This window comes from Penicillium waksmanii (genome assembly GCF_028829765.1).
Source record: "Penicillium waksmanii strain IBT 27052 chromosome Unknown utg000005l:1.0-5232799.0:1.0-5237142.0, whole genome shotgun sequence".
In the NCBI taxonomy this organism is placed as follows: Eukaryota; Fungi; Ascomycota; class Eurotiomycetes; order Eurotiales; family Aspergillaceae; genus Penicillium; species Penicillium waksmanii.
Window position 1 is genome coordinate 1814113 of NW_026643252.1, and position 13271 is coordinate 1827383.

General features: G+C 48.9%; 3 protein-coding genes across 3 annotated transcripts; all 3 read left to right on the forward strand.

The window, feature by feature from the left end:
• Positions 1–760: 760 nt before the first annotated feature.
• N7481_005588 (uncharacterized protein) lies at positions 761–1186 on the forward strand (the record flags this gene model as incomplete). Its single annotated transcript, XM_057264807.1, has 1 exon — positions 761–1186. One exon carries the CDS (start codon positions 761–763, stop codon positions 1184–1186), a length of 426 nt encoding a protein of 141 aa, XP_057122527.1.
• Positions 1187–1241: 55 nt separating this feature from the next.
• On the forward strand, positions 1242–1970 carry N7481_005589 (sucrase/ferredoxin-like domain-containing protein; the record flags this gene model as incomplete). The annotated part of the gene is made up of 1 exon (XM_057264808.1): positions 1242–1970. One exon carries the CDS (start codon positions 1242–1244, stop codon positions 1968–1970), a length of 729 nt encoding a protein of 242 aa, XP_057122528.1.
• Positions 1971–9530: 7560 nt separating this feature from the next.
• Positions 9531–10755, forward strand: N7481_005590 (putative C2H2 finger domain protein; the record flags this gene model as incomplete). Its single annotated transcript, XM_057264809.1, has 4 exons — positions 9531–9584; positions 9683–9874; positions 9960–10039; positions 10140–10755. 4 exons carry the CDS (start codon positions 9531–9533, stop codon positions 10753–10755), a joined length of 942 nt encoding a protein of 313 aa, XP_057122529.1.
• Between the last annotated feature and the right edge of the window lie 2516 nt (positions 10756–13271).

Genomic DNA, 13271 nt, shown 5'->3' on the forward strand with positions numbered 1-13271 from the left:
TTACACGAGACGGAATTCCGCGAACTGATGCACCTATTTGCGGAAATTCTGCGGAGAATGAGAGCCCCAGCACAACCTGCCATTGAGGAAATCCGAGACAGCGCAAGCTACCACCGGACGGACACTGAGTCAGTTATCGGACCCTCTGACGAGGAGGGAGAGACGGATACTGTGGATAATTTCGATTATGATGGAACATTTACACCGATGCGAACCAATAGTCTGCGCCCGTCGATTGCGTCGACGTGGGACACGCAGTCAGGCTATGATACTGCACCAGCAGTACAAAGCCCCGCTTCGGGCATGTCATCGGTGAGCAGCGCCCGTGTTGGAAGGGGCCCACTGCGTACACCATCAACCCAGTCATTGCGGCGTGTACAGTCGGGCCAGTCTGGTAGTTCAGGAGGAAGTGTGATTCGGCTGACCCAGCCGCAAAACCCGGGGGATCTGCCATATAGCTTCAACTACGCAGGCCGTAGATAGGCCCACTCTCCCCCACAAAAGAAGTCCATTCAGATCATATGTATTATTAGTGAATAGAAGGCCACTCGATATCAATCGGCCCCGAGTGGGGGCTTAGTCACGCGGCAACATTCCGAACACTTAGCGGGAATGCACAGTGATTGATAAGATCACTTTGCGCTCGCGTCATCCAAACTAGAAATGAAAAAGGCTTCTCTCGGTCGCGTCTTCTTCCCCTGACTCGAAACGATTATCACCATTCCCGATCCGACAGCGCGCGTCTCTCTCGGCCGTCAGAATGCATCTCTTCCGCCGAGGTACCTCCTCACTCTTCAGTTCGTCCAACGTTTCACTCGCCTCCTCTAAGACCGACATCACCACCGACGCTGTGGGGGATAGCGCACTCGCTACGGGAGGATTCCAGTCTGTACCGGCATCCGATAAGCTTTTTACAAAGCCCGAAGCATCTATCGATGGCGAAGAATGCCTCCACGACTGCTCAAGCTGTACCGTGAAATACCCCGCAAAATTTGAGGTGGACTTGGAGGATGAGCTTTACGGGAATGTGAATGGGTGGGCGACACACATGCTCGTTGCTACTGGCAAATCAGATTGGGTGCGCGATGTTGCAGATGAGAAAGGGAGTATCATGGAAGCAATCGAGAAAGGAGGAGTCGAGCCCAGCAACGGGGTAAGCTACCTGTCCCCCAAACACGTTGGATAGCAAACAAACTAACGTGGGATATTTCGCTCAGAGATTGAAGCTATCCGCTTCAAATATGCCGGTACCAGACGAATACCACATGCATGAACCAGGGCAACAACCAACAAATGTGCTCCTGCTACCCAGCTTCACCATCGTGGAAAATGTAACTCCACAGCTGGCACCCGATCTGATTGCAAACTTTATCAACAATTCTCCAACAACAACCACACCACTCGGCAGCATTCCTCCAGAAAGGAAGAGCGAGAATGGAGTGGACTCTCCAGACCTGGAGCAACTGGAGCAACTGGAGCAGCAGGAGCAGCAGCTGCCGCACCCCTCCAATACATCCATTGCATCAACCCCTCTCACATCTCACCCTTGCCCTCATGCTGCTGTAATTCTTCTCTGCTCGCAGCGTACCCGTGACGCACGTTGCGGCCAGTCCGCACCCCTGCTGCGCAAGGAATTCGAGCGGCATCTGCGGCCGTTGGGCCTGTACCGTGACATGGATGATCAGCGACCTGGCGGCGTGGGCATATATTTTATTAGCCATGTTGGCGGGCACAAGTATTCGGCCAATGTGATCGTGTACCGTCGCAGGGACTTTGATTGGTACAAGCGCGAGGAGACACGCGCTGCAGATGAAGAAGAAGGTGCTTCTCAAGGCATTTGGTTGGCACGAGTGCGGCCAGAGGAGTGTGAAAACATCATTCGGTATACTGTCCTGCAAGGTAAAGTCCTCAAACCTGAATCTCAACTGAGGGCTGGGTTTGATCGCCAGCGCGGGTTGACGAGCTGGTAGGTTCCAGTGTCGGTCAAGTTAGCCCTTTTTTTCTTCCCTGCAATTTTCACCCTCTCTTGCCTCGTCATCTGGCCCTGGGGGATACATAAATGGAACCGCATGTTTGGATAATCATTGTGAATAGAATGCATAAGTTTCATGGTAGCAAGAAGAATGACAAGGAATCAAAAGAACCAACCGGATTCATTTTCTTTCGGGCGTGGCTTGCGCAGCTTCTCATCCGAATTCAGTTTCTATGCCGTTTGCCACGCCGTGGGATACGACATGGCGTGTCCATAGCCTGCCATCGTAAATGCATCGGGTGGATGTGGCGCTGTGGGGTTTCAATTGTGAATGGCTCCCATTTCAAGCGAGGATACGGACAAGATCCCAGTCCAAGTACTTCTCAGGGTGGGAGATGTACACACTCACCATCAGGCAAGCGACATATTTTTGTGGCATAGGCGTGGAATAATCAAATCCTGGAGCACTATGCTCCGGTCCAGAATAACGCCTCCTCAGCCTACAATTGCAACTGTTCATGACAGTCGACCAGGGGCTCAGCAGAGTCATGAATTGAGACAGCTCGCAGAACCAGCATGGCAACACAGGCCCCATTTGAAAGCTCCGGCGCTATTTCGCATCACCTTTCGTCGGCAACGATCCCGAGGGAAAAGTACGGGTTACCTGCAGCAATCCAGGAAGGTGACTTATTTCCCCTAGGGTACTACCTTTTCTGTACAGAGTGATGTTTTTATTGGAGTACCTACCTAAGGTATGTGGTATAGTTGAGACGAGACTATTGTCTTATTGTCCGAACTACATATAGATGGCCCCACAAATATGCCTACGCAGTATGGATATACAATCCTACATCGTGGAAAAAGCCACCCGTTGCCGAATGGTACTTGTTTGAACCCACAGCCCAACAAGGGAGGGGGTCGGCTACTGCGTCGAGTTCAACCCGATTCTTCTTTTTCCAACCCCTCCTTTTCTTCGTGAAACCGCGGGCATGCATGATAATTCTCCTACCCGACGGCCGAGCCGCGCAGGGAACACTCTTGCTTTACCCACGACGACGTCACGGTCACAATCACAGTCCCTTTTCCGATACTTTTCTAGTGCTACTACTGCCCTCGGGGACATGGCCCGAAAGGAATCAGATGACTGCGCAGGGATGTGAGAACCACCGCGCGCCAAGGGTGTCAGCCCTGGCCAGGATGGAGTCTCGTCTTGGCTGCCCCCCACCGCCGCGCCGGCTTCGGGTTAGCCAAAAAGAAAAGAAAAGGGGAGATGACAAGATAATACTTCCCTAGGGATAAAAATTCCCGTATTCTAAATTTTGAGGTCGCCATTCTGTCCCAAAATTCCGTCCCTATCCTTGTCGGTGAGAGTCAGATTCCGGAGATGACTACTGTTGCGCTAAACACGGGGTTCATCGGTAAGGAGGTGAGCGTATCAGCATCGCATGTGGCGTTGTCCCCGATAGGCAGTATTGATACAACTGTGGTGGATTCGGGGGGTTAGGTAAATGGAGTATTTTGAATTGTAATAAGGAGATGGGAGGCGATTTGTTGTTGTTGTTGATGATGATGATGATGGTGTTGTGAGTGGTATTTTGTTTTTCCAGAACCCCCTCATCCTTTCTCCTCAAAGTCGGGTTTTATAGCGATGATAGTCAATCGAATGCGCTATATCACGTAGGGGATTTGCATTTGCATTGGGAAGGAACCGCGCCGAAACGGCAAGTGGTGGCTTGCGTTCTTTTCAGCCCCAATGACCACAATGCTGAACATGGACATTCGGAGACTTACCGGGAAGGTTGTTGACTGAGAATAGCCATAAGCAGGTTCATGGTGAGAGTTCTGCACCGGCTGGCTGACCTGCCCCTGACCGACACTTTGGACGTGTAGAGAATAGATAGAGAGATCGAGTATCGTTGATGTCGCAGTGGTCGGAATTTAACCCCGGCAGGACAAGACACACGAACGACGCACCCGCGGGAAGTAGAATAGGTGAAATGATCGCCCTGAACAGCTGGACGTGTGATGCGCCAGTCATATACGAGATGATATAGATTGCGTCCATTCTCGTTGGCTGATGCTTTGTCAACAAGAACAGCGAAAACCGAGTGCTTGTGCGCGCTTTGAGTAATCATCTGCAAAGTGAAAAAACGCCATCTGGAGATTACATTATGCTTTTTGCCAATGATGTCGCCTAGAATTCGATACATACTCTTCTTTCGGATGACTCTTCTGCCCCGTATCGTATCTCCTTATGTTGTCGCCCCTTCGTAAGCGACCAACAACCTTTAGCCCCCATCACTCTCTGGTCATCTGTGGTTGTTGTTTTCCTTTCTCGAAATCTAATCTAGTTTCACATGGGTTCAGAGGGGCCTGGAAGTTAAGCATTGGCGGTTATACAGTGCACGGTCGTACTCCACTCAAAGACAAACAACAGAGGGAAGAGAAGTAAAGCTCGGGCTAATCATAGTTCAACCTTCTGGAGTTAACAGATTTCCTCAGAAGAGGGGATCTTCATGTATTTTTCTTTTCGGTTTCGTTTCTTCGTTTCTTCCTATCTTACTATCTCACTATCTTTCCAGTTCTTTCCTTCTGCTTTTTTTTCAATTTTTACTTTTCACTTTTTAATTTATTTTTTATAGTTTGCGCCTCTCGATCTCACGTATCTCACGTATCTCACGTATCTCACGTAGGTAGAAACCCAACAGCTTGGTGCTAACTCACGGATTGCATCATTCGTAAGCCCATTCCAAAATGCGGGGTAAATGGCGACTACTAGTATGAACGCCAAGCTGTGTACCGCCAACCTTTTGGCGAATATGCAACTTCCATCACAATATCCCGACGCGTGACAAGGAATGTGAGGCACACAACCCTGAACCTCCGAGAAAACGAAGGGCACGTCTTGTTATGTCATTAACAAGGAGAGAGAGAAAAAAGGATCCCAGCTTGGACCCGCTGACAAAAAGTAAAAATAACAATAAACACACCATCCCTACCTCATCCTTGTTCCGGATACTTCATCCCTTCATGCTAATTTGGGGGAATTTGACACTGTCAGATATCGACCTCGTCATATGCCCGATGACTGGAATCTTGGCGATGAGATGAGGGAGTTCCTCAGCTCTGGAATCCCAGCGGTCAGTCGCTTGCTAGTGAACTATCAGGAACGACCCTTACTACTAGTATGTAGGTTTGATAACTGATAGTAGTTAGGGCGTACGAATTACGGATAGATTTGTTTTGATTATTTAGTATTTTCGCCGATTGACTTAGCGTAAGCTCAACCCCCCGTATTACATGACTCAAAGCTCAAGCTTCCTACGAGTATGAATGAGGGGGGGGGGGTCAAATGAAAATTGGTGGCTGTGTTTCTATCTCCTATAGGTATTCACGACGCGTGTTGGCAGTCATTTGAAATCACCTTGAGCTTGAAATGTGGATTGCTAACGGATCCGCCGCAGGAAACGCTCCCGTTGACCGGGAAGCCTGCCGTACGGATACTCCTAGAAGCCACCGAAAAAGATATCTCTGGAATTTTTAAATGTTTTTTTTTGAAAAAGGCAAAACGAAAGAGACACGCCAGGAAAGTTAACAGAAAGAAAGAAAGACCCCCCCTTTCGATTAGGAGGGGGCCAAATGATGGCAGTGCAAGGCAAAAGGGTCTCCACTCGTCGCGTGTTGCCCGTGGCCCTTTAGGTGATCTGCTAGCGCCAGCGAGAACGCCACGCCGCAGAAATGCCTGATTACGCTAATGGCTGAGGTGCATGGCGTTGATTCTTTCCAGTTGAGGAGGGTCATTTGCAGGGCTGCGATGCTCGCAGCATGGCTAAAGCCAGTAGGAGGCCAGCTTCATGGTCGCTGCAGACGCTATTGGCTGTGGAACTAATGAGCCTCCCTTCCACAGACGTAGCCATGAGGAAAATTGACATGCAAGATGCATGGGAAGCTCTGACGAGGCAAAACACACCTTGCCGATCTTGAACGCCCTCGAGAAATTATCTGGTACCTCCTTGGTTCTTCTCGTGGGATTCCTTTTTTTTGCTTTTTTTCTCCATGCCTGGACTGGTGGTCAACTACTCACGTTTCTCGTGGCTGAACCCTTGACCTCTTTCTCTAGCTAATCAGACTAGGGGGGATCAGAGGATCGCTGGTTTAAGATTACACTGAGTGGATCCCCACGTTCAGGAGCAGATGCCACCGAGGTGCCTCAGCTTTTTTTCCCTTTTCTTTTTTTAAAACGGGTGGAAGTAAGTCGGACAGGTACATGTACATATTAGGCCATCACGATGATTTTCGATGGGTATTCCTTTCTTGGAAGTGCTAATCGTAGGGAGGCAAATAGGACGAAAACGACTTGCGTCGCTCTACCGAGGCCAACCGTTATCTTGTGAAGAGGCGTTGTGCTGGCCGTTTCTGATCTTTTAAGACCTTCCCATTTCATCATAATCATCGCCACCGATGATTAAATAGCGACAGAAAAAAGCCCCATGCAGGAATTCTCCTGCCTGATGTGCCGTCTAGGTTTGTTAGGTTGGCGGCAAATTGAAGTAAAATACTCATTGCCGAGATTGGCCCCAGACCCTGGAACAGGCTGCTGGGAAAAAGAAAAGAACATGAAATGGCCCGCTTAATTCCACTACGGGCTACTGTATATTCCATAAAGACGGTGTGTACGTAAAAGTGAAGGTGGCTGCGAGAGAAGTCTCCTTGTCGATGGTATACATGACCCGAGGGGACAGTACTCTTTGTTTCTCATTCTGCAATGCCCGCGTATCAGGGTCCGATACTCTCTCGACTTGAAAATCTATCAGACACTACTAGATCATTCCTTCTGCTAGTGCTGGGGACCTACAGGGGACTCAATCAGAGTATGTATTTTCCCTTTCGCACCCTAGTTGACTTGCTAGTACATCTAGTAAATACATAGTAGTACAAATCTATATACCCTGAGCTCATGAGCCAATCTGTCATCCAGATCCCCGGGATCGGTCTTAGTGTTTCCTTCTTCCAAGGTTGTTTCTCCTCGGCCCCGCTAGGAACTTAGGAATTAGAGTTCATTTCCTTGAGAACTTTGAAAACAACCGAAATCTCGACCAAGGTTGGAGAGGCCCAGGGAGAAAGGTCGCCAGGAATCTTCTTTTTAATTAATTAGTTATTTTACGTTTTCTTCTTCTTTGGTTGCTCCCGGGAGAGATAGCCGCTTCCAACCTTAAGGGGTGGGAAGAAATGACTCGGGAACCTTTTCGGGGACCCTCTATGGTAGCGAGCTAGAAAAGCTAGTAAGGACGACAGGAAAAGGAATAGGCAGGTCTATCGGGGATTGAATTGACGAGCAGACCCTAGAAGCTGGGGCTTCCGATCCAGGACGGAATCGAAAAGAAACTTCTCCCGCGCTGCAGACGCCGCGTCATGAGTCCCTCTATCCCTTGCTGAAGGAGGGATTTTTCTGATGTACATATTGCGATCACTCGTAATGTTCCCGGATTCGACGGGTTGAATTGCGGGGACGGAGGATTAACGGGGTGAAGGGACTGCGCGAAGAGACGAGAGCAGTCTGGAACTAGAGAGCATCTGCACTAGCCACTAGCTGGGAGTTTGGTTGGGGAGGAGTTACTAGTTGCTTTTCTCATCTGTCCTGCTTTCCCTTGGGAAGATCGTCGCGGGGAGTGGGAAAGTGGAACTGGACTGTTCGAGTCCGGAGTAACTCGGTCGCAGTGAGGTGGCTGATTTAGTATACATGGTGCGAGAACTCCGTAGTCGCCGTAAGTAAGTAAGTGAGTGATTATACGGAGTATTTGGATGTATGTAGATACTAAATGTACCTTGATTGGAAGAGAGTTGGCTTCCTCTAGCCAAGCGCCAGAAATGATATCATGGGTTACTTCTTTCCCCTCTCTTCTTTTCTCTCTCTTTTACTGAACCGGGCAATCCGGGGCATAGACAGGTTTCTTTTCCTTTTTTTTTTTCTTTTCTCTTTCGCAATGTTTGGCCTTCTTTCTCTCTCTGGCTCTTTGAGAGGACCTCACCGAGGACCGCGTGGAGCTCAATGGCCCAGATGGCCTAGTGGCCCCCAACTCCTGCCGGGATTGCGAATTAGGGGGGGGGCGCAGTTTCAGATCCCATCTAACCCAAGGCTGTCTAACTTTATTCTCTACCTCTGCCCCTTGAGCCGTACCGATGGGATACCCACCTCGTATCCCCACGCACTCAAGTCGGGGCTAAGCTGGTTAGTCTGGTCTTTCGGGTTGTGGGTCAGGCCTGGGGGTCGGGTCGTGTGGGATATGCCATATTCATTCATTCCATTCATTTACTTGGGAACCATTGATGTATTCTAGTATACTTTCATTCATCATTCTTCGTCTAGTGTTTAGTATGATAATGTGCATGATCTATCCATAGATGATCTATGATAGTATAGTATAGTATAGTACTACTAGTATTAGGTAGTATGGCATGGTAACTGGTACTATATCATGGTATATCATGATCATGATAGTATATACTCCGTACCAGATACCTATCATATGTCTGCATCACAATCCCAACTGGTGCCTATCAGAGGCACTAAAATACCCGGACTTTCCGTATTACACAGTTCCGACGCGGTACCCTCGTTACCTGGGCGTACCCTAGCAGTACCTAGCAATACCCCCTTTTTTACACCATGACAGGCGGGGCCAGGTGCAATCAGACTGGTGGATCCCCCCATCGCGTACCGCTGGTACCGCTGTTACTAGGGAAAGTAAAATTAAAAAAAGAAAAAGGAAAAGAAAAAGAAAAAAGAAAAAAAAAAAAAAAAAAGAGCGACTCCCATGAACTAATTCCAAGGTGAGAATACCTTTGCTTGAGTGAGAGTGACCTGACTCTCTCTCAATTATCCTAGGGATTCTCTCGTACTCTGAATGTCCCTCACTGTCAGTGAGAGTAGTACTCGTAGGTACTCAGGTACCCCCACTAAAATTAAATTCTTCCCCCAAAAATAATTAAAATAATCCAAGCCCAAATTCCCTAAAAAAGAAAATCGTAATATTTCTAATAAAACTGCCCTTTACGGTCCTATCCGCACCGTTATTTCCCTTCCCAGATCTTGTTCTTGAAGGCGACTTGGGACACTCCAGTAGTAGCTGTGGCTACTCTCTGTGGCTCTCTCTCTCTCTCTCTTCTTCTCTCTCTGGCGCGTCTCTCTCACTCTCTCATCTTTCTCTCTTCTTAATGGTCTCTCTTCCCCCCTCCTCTTTATATCGTCTATCATCCCCCCTCCCCCCCCGGGCCCCTTCTCTTCCCCATCTGTTTTTGGTCCCTCTTCTCCATTTATAATAAACCTCTATTATGCCCCAGGCTTACTTGACCATCCCGGTTACTATTCATCCGGCCTGACCAGGTCTATCCCGGAATCCTTGTGGATTATTTGCACCTCGCATGCGCTAACATTCCCTTTCCCCCTCTCTTCCCATTTCTTCTTTCGAAGAACTTCCCTTCTTATCTCCACGTCGCTTTGCTCCCGCGACCCGCTTCCCCCGCAACCTGAAGCTCGACCTCGATCCCACTCGCAGTCATGGCTTCTCGTAGTGGGCGCGATTTCAACTGTTCTTGGGAGAATTGTGGCAAGGTATGTTCTTGTTTCTTTTCTTTTCTGTTCTTGTTTTTTCCCCCATCCGATTTCCGGTGTTTTGGCCTCTAACCTGAGACCTTCGTTTCCACCCCCAGTCCTTCAATCGCAAGTCAGATCTCTGTCGACATTATCGCATACACACCAATGAGCGACCTTATCACTGTAATGTCGAAAATTGCAACAAGAGTTTCATTCAACGCAGTGCCCTGACCGTGCACTCGCGTACCCATACTGGCGAAAAGCCGCACGTCTGTGACCATGATGGGTGCCAGAAGGCCTTCTCCGACGTAAGCTACACAAGCCCGCTTCCTCCTCCCCCGCCCCCCAGTCTACCAGCTTCAAGTTCCACCATATTAACACACTGTCCCAAAGTCTTCCAGTCTAGCTCGTCATCGACGAATCCACACTGGGAAAAGGCCTTATATTTGTCAGGAACCGACATGTGAACGAAGGTAGGCCCGCGCATAACCTAGAGCTTTGTCGCAAAGCATGAGGACACTCCTTCTCTCCCTAAAGCTGACTCTAACTCTGACTCTGTTCCCACCCATCCAGTTTTTGCCGCAAAACAACTCTCACCAAGCACCAACATCGTTCTCACCCTCCTGGATCTTTGACTCGACCATCCTCGGAAGATGCGACCTCGGAACACTCTTATCAACATCACACCCCCGTGACGGTATCCATCCCCAACGGCAACGATAGTTATCTCCTCGCCCAGCAGCCCTACTACCCCAACTCCGCGACACCAAACCACGATTTCTATTCCCCGCCAAGTGTTCAGATGGGATCAGTACCAGTGCACGAGTCCGCACCGCCGATCGTCACACAGAACGTACCCGTCACCTCGTCTATGAACCTGCCCCATGCTCCGCAGCAACACGCCCCGCCGCACCCACACCCGCATCCTCACCCGCAGCAACATCAGCAGCAGCAACAACAACAACAACAGCAGCAATACATGCATATGATGCAGCAACGCTACGACCCCAATCCACGAACAAATTACTTACCGCCAGAATACCACCAGCCCCAATTTCCGGGTCACCAAATGCCAGATGGACAGCCCATGATGGTGGGATACCATCCCAATTTTCACCAGTACAAACCCCCTACCCGGATCTTGAACCAACCGGAGGGGACTGACTGGGGTTTTTTGGGAGTAGGATAAAAAGAGATCCGGCATAAAGTGTATGTGTGGAAATCTGGTGCGATTGATGCCCGTCACGACTTTTCTATGTCCCGATTCCCTATTCCCAGTTTCGTTGATGTTCCTGCATGCGTTTCAAGAACAAGTGGGACACTCCAGCATCTCTCGAGTTTGTATTCGTCTCTTTATATTTACTTTATTTACCACCCTCCCTCTCCTCTCAGAATTCTTGTGGTCGGTGTCTTTATTCCTTATTTTGTTCCATTTGGTGATCTTCTGTGTCTTAAACGGAGCGGGAAGATGTTTTACACTTTTTTTTGGTCCATTCTTCTATTTTATATTATTCGTCTCCCATATTTTCTTCTGCTTTGCGCTGGCTTGTCTACCTTGATACCTGGGGCATGAGATGTGTTACTCGTTTTCCTTACTTCTTGGGGTCTTTTTCCATTGCCGCCCTTCCTTCCATCTGTCTACGAGGTACGAAGAAATTCTGATGAGTGAACTTTCGCATAATATGGCAACGCATTCCAAGCTTCTTTGGTAACTTTGTAAAAAGCAAACAACATCTAATTCCCGAAGGACCGATCAGCCAATGATCACGAAGTTGTGGCGCCAACTTGGCCCCCTCCCCAGGCCCATTAGATAAGAGCCGAGACACGCCGAGTGGGCCTGTCCTGAATCATTTCAAGTTCAATGAATCCAGAACAGGTACGAGTACACCCACCAACTCCGGTACAGGGGGACGGCATACGGAGTACGGAGTGTGTACGCGCTGTAGCGGATTCCAGCTTAGCCAAACCAAAAGCCCCCCAAAACCCTCCAAAGCCAAAAGAAATCACTCCTCGCATTTTTTGGGGTCTTCGCGCTGACAGGCAATGAATGCACCGCCCAGATTGGTCTACGATCCGAGGAATACATGGCGTGCAGGACTCGTGGCTTTGGCAGTGGGGCTTGGTTGGTCAAGCCAAGGCTTTCGAAGCCAGGTAGGAGAACGGCGAGGTCCATATTGATCTAACTAACAAAGGGCGATGGTTTCCCATTCGTGCGGTCACAATCGCTTACCAGAGGGGGCCAGAGCAGAGAGAGACCAGGGTGCGACGTTGGCATTCGTTGAGTTTGGAGAGTTCCGAGGCGAACCGTCTGGTTGGGTCTGAAGGCGGCGGCGACAGGGTGTGAGAGACAAAAGAATGTTCAAACCCAGTCAGCAACCTACTAGTCAGGACTAGTTTGAAAACAACACGAAAATAGTAGCCACTATATTCGTGATTTCATTACACATTCATTATTGAAAGTTTTAGGCGGAATGCAGGAGTTCAAAGTGAAACGTGGAAAAGAGAAAAAAAAAAGAATCTATGCTTGCGCCCGCCCCTCTCGGCTGGATCGCCACTGGTATGTACAGTATGCACGCGTGGGTTTGTCAGATCGACACTACAGCAGGCGCTTCTGCGCAAGCGGCGAATCTATTATGGCAATATGACGATGTGAGGCAGAGAAAGAAAGAGAGAGAGCGAGAGCGCTCGCAACCTTGTGAGACATGTACAGTGCTAGAACGGCAGCTGGCAAGCCGAGCGAGTTGCGATTCGTGGGATCTATATGGAGCTACCAGGTAAATCTGCCAGGATTAATATTCACGAGGTAGTATCTCCCATAGTGGAATTACAGTAGTTACATGGATGTCCGGGCGTACCTACATAAAAGTGTGAGGAATGAGAAAACAAGAATGAGCACGGATGTCAAAGAAAGGAAGAACAGAACAAAGGAATAAAGAAAGAAGAGAGGAACGCCAAACAAACTGCGAACTCGTCCGAGGGTACAGAGCAAACTTGATCTCGCGCTTGGTTGTCGTACTAGTTACTCGAATGCAGCCCTCGTCACCGCTTTCTCGTTGATCGTTCTGCAATTCGAGGATGATGTCGGCTGCGCTTGAGAGGAGTTTGGAAGTGATATCCGGGCAGCAGTGGACATTCTGTCTGCACCGGAGAAGAGCGGAAGGGGCTATGCAGCTACTATGAAGTAGGGAGTAATCTATTCTTTTCCGGTGTCTTAGTTACTTTGCTTTCCAAGCTATGCTCTGGTTTTTCTTTTCTTCCCCTCTATCTTACACTCGAATTGATGATTGGCGTGCTTTTAGGTTTATTTTGGTTCCGAAGCAAGTACAGCCTTCGCTTGCCTAAAAACGATAACTAAGGATTGGTCCGTAGAATTACGATATTGATTGGGTCAAACGGTGGCCGGGGAACCGAAAATAATTTCATGTGGATTGGGGGCCAACGAGAACCACATGAAAATGGAAATAGAAATGGAAATGGAAAATAATAAAAGAAAAGAAAAAGAAAAGCAACGACATCAAGCAAAACATGAGAATTCAGCGTAAATGCGGAGTCTCCGGACGGGCCGAACTAAACCCACCCATGGTGGAGGGACGCAGATCGCGACAGGGGTTGTTCTCTAGTTATGTAACTACAGTACGTACGTGTGTACTCGAGACAAGGCTTGACTCGGATTTTCCATCGTTTATCCCTCATCAACGAGAGGTA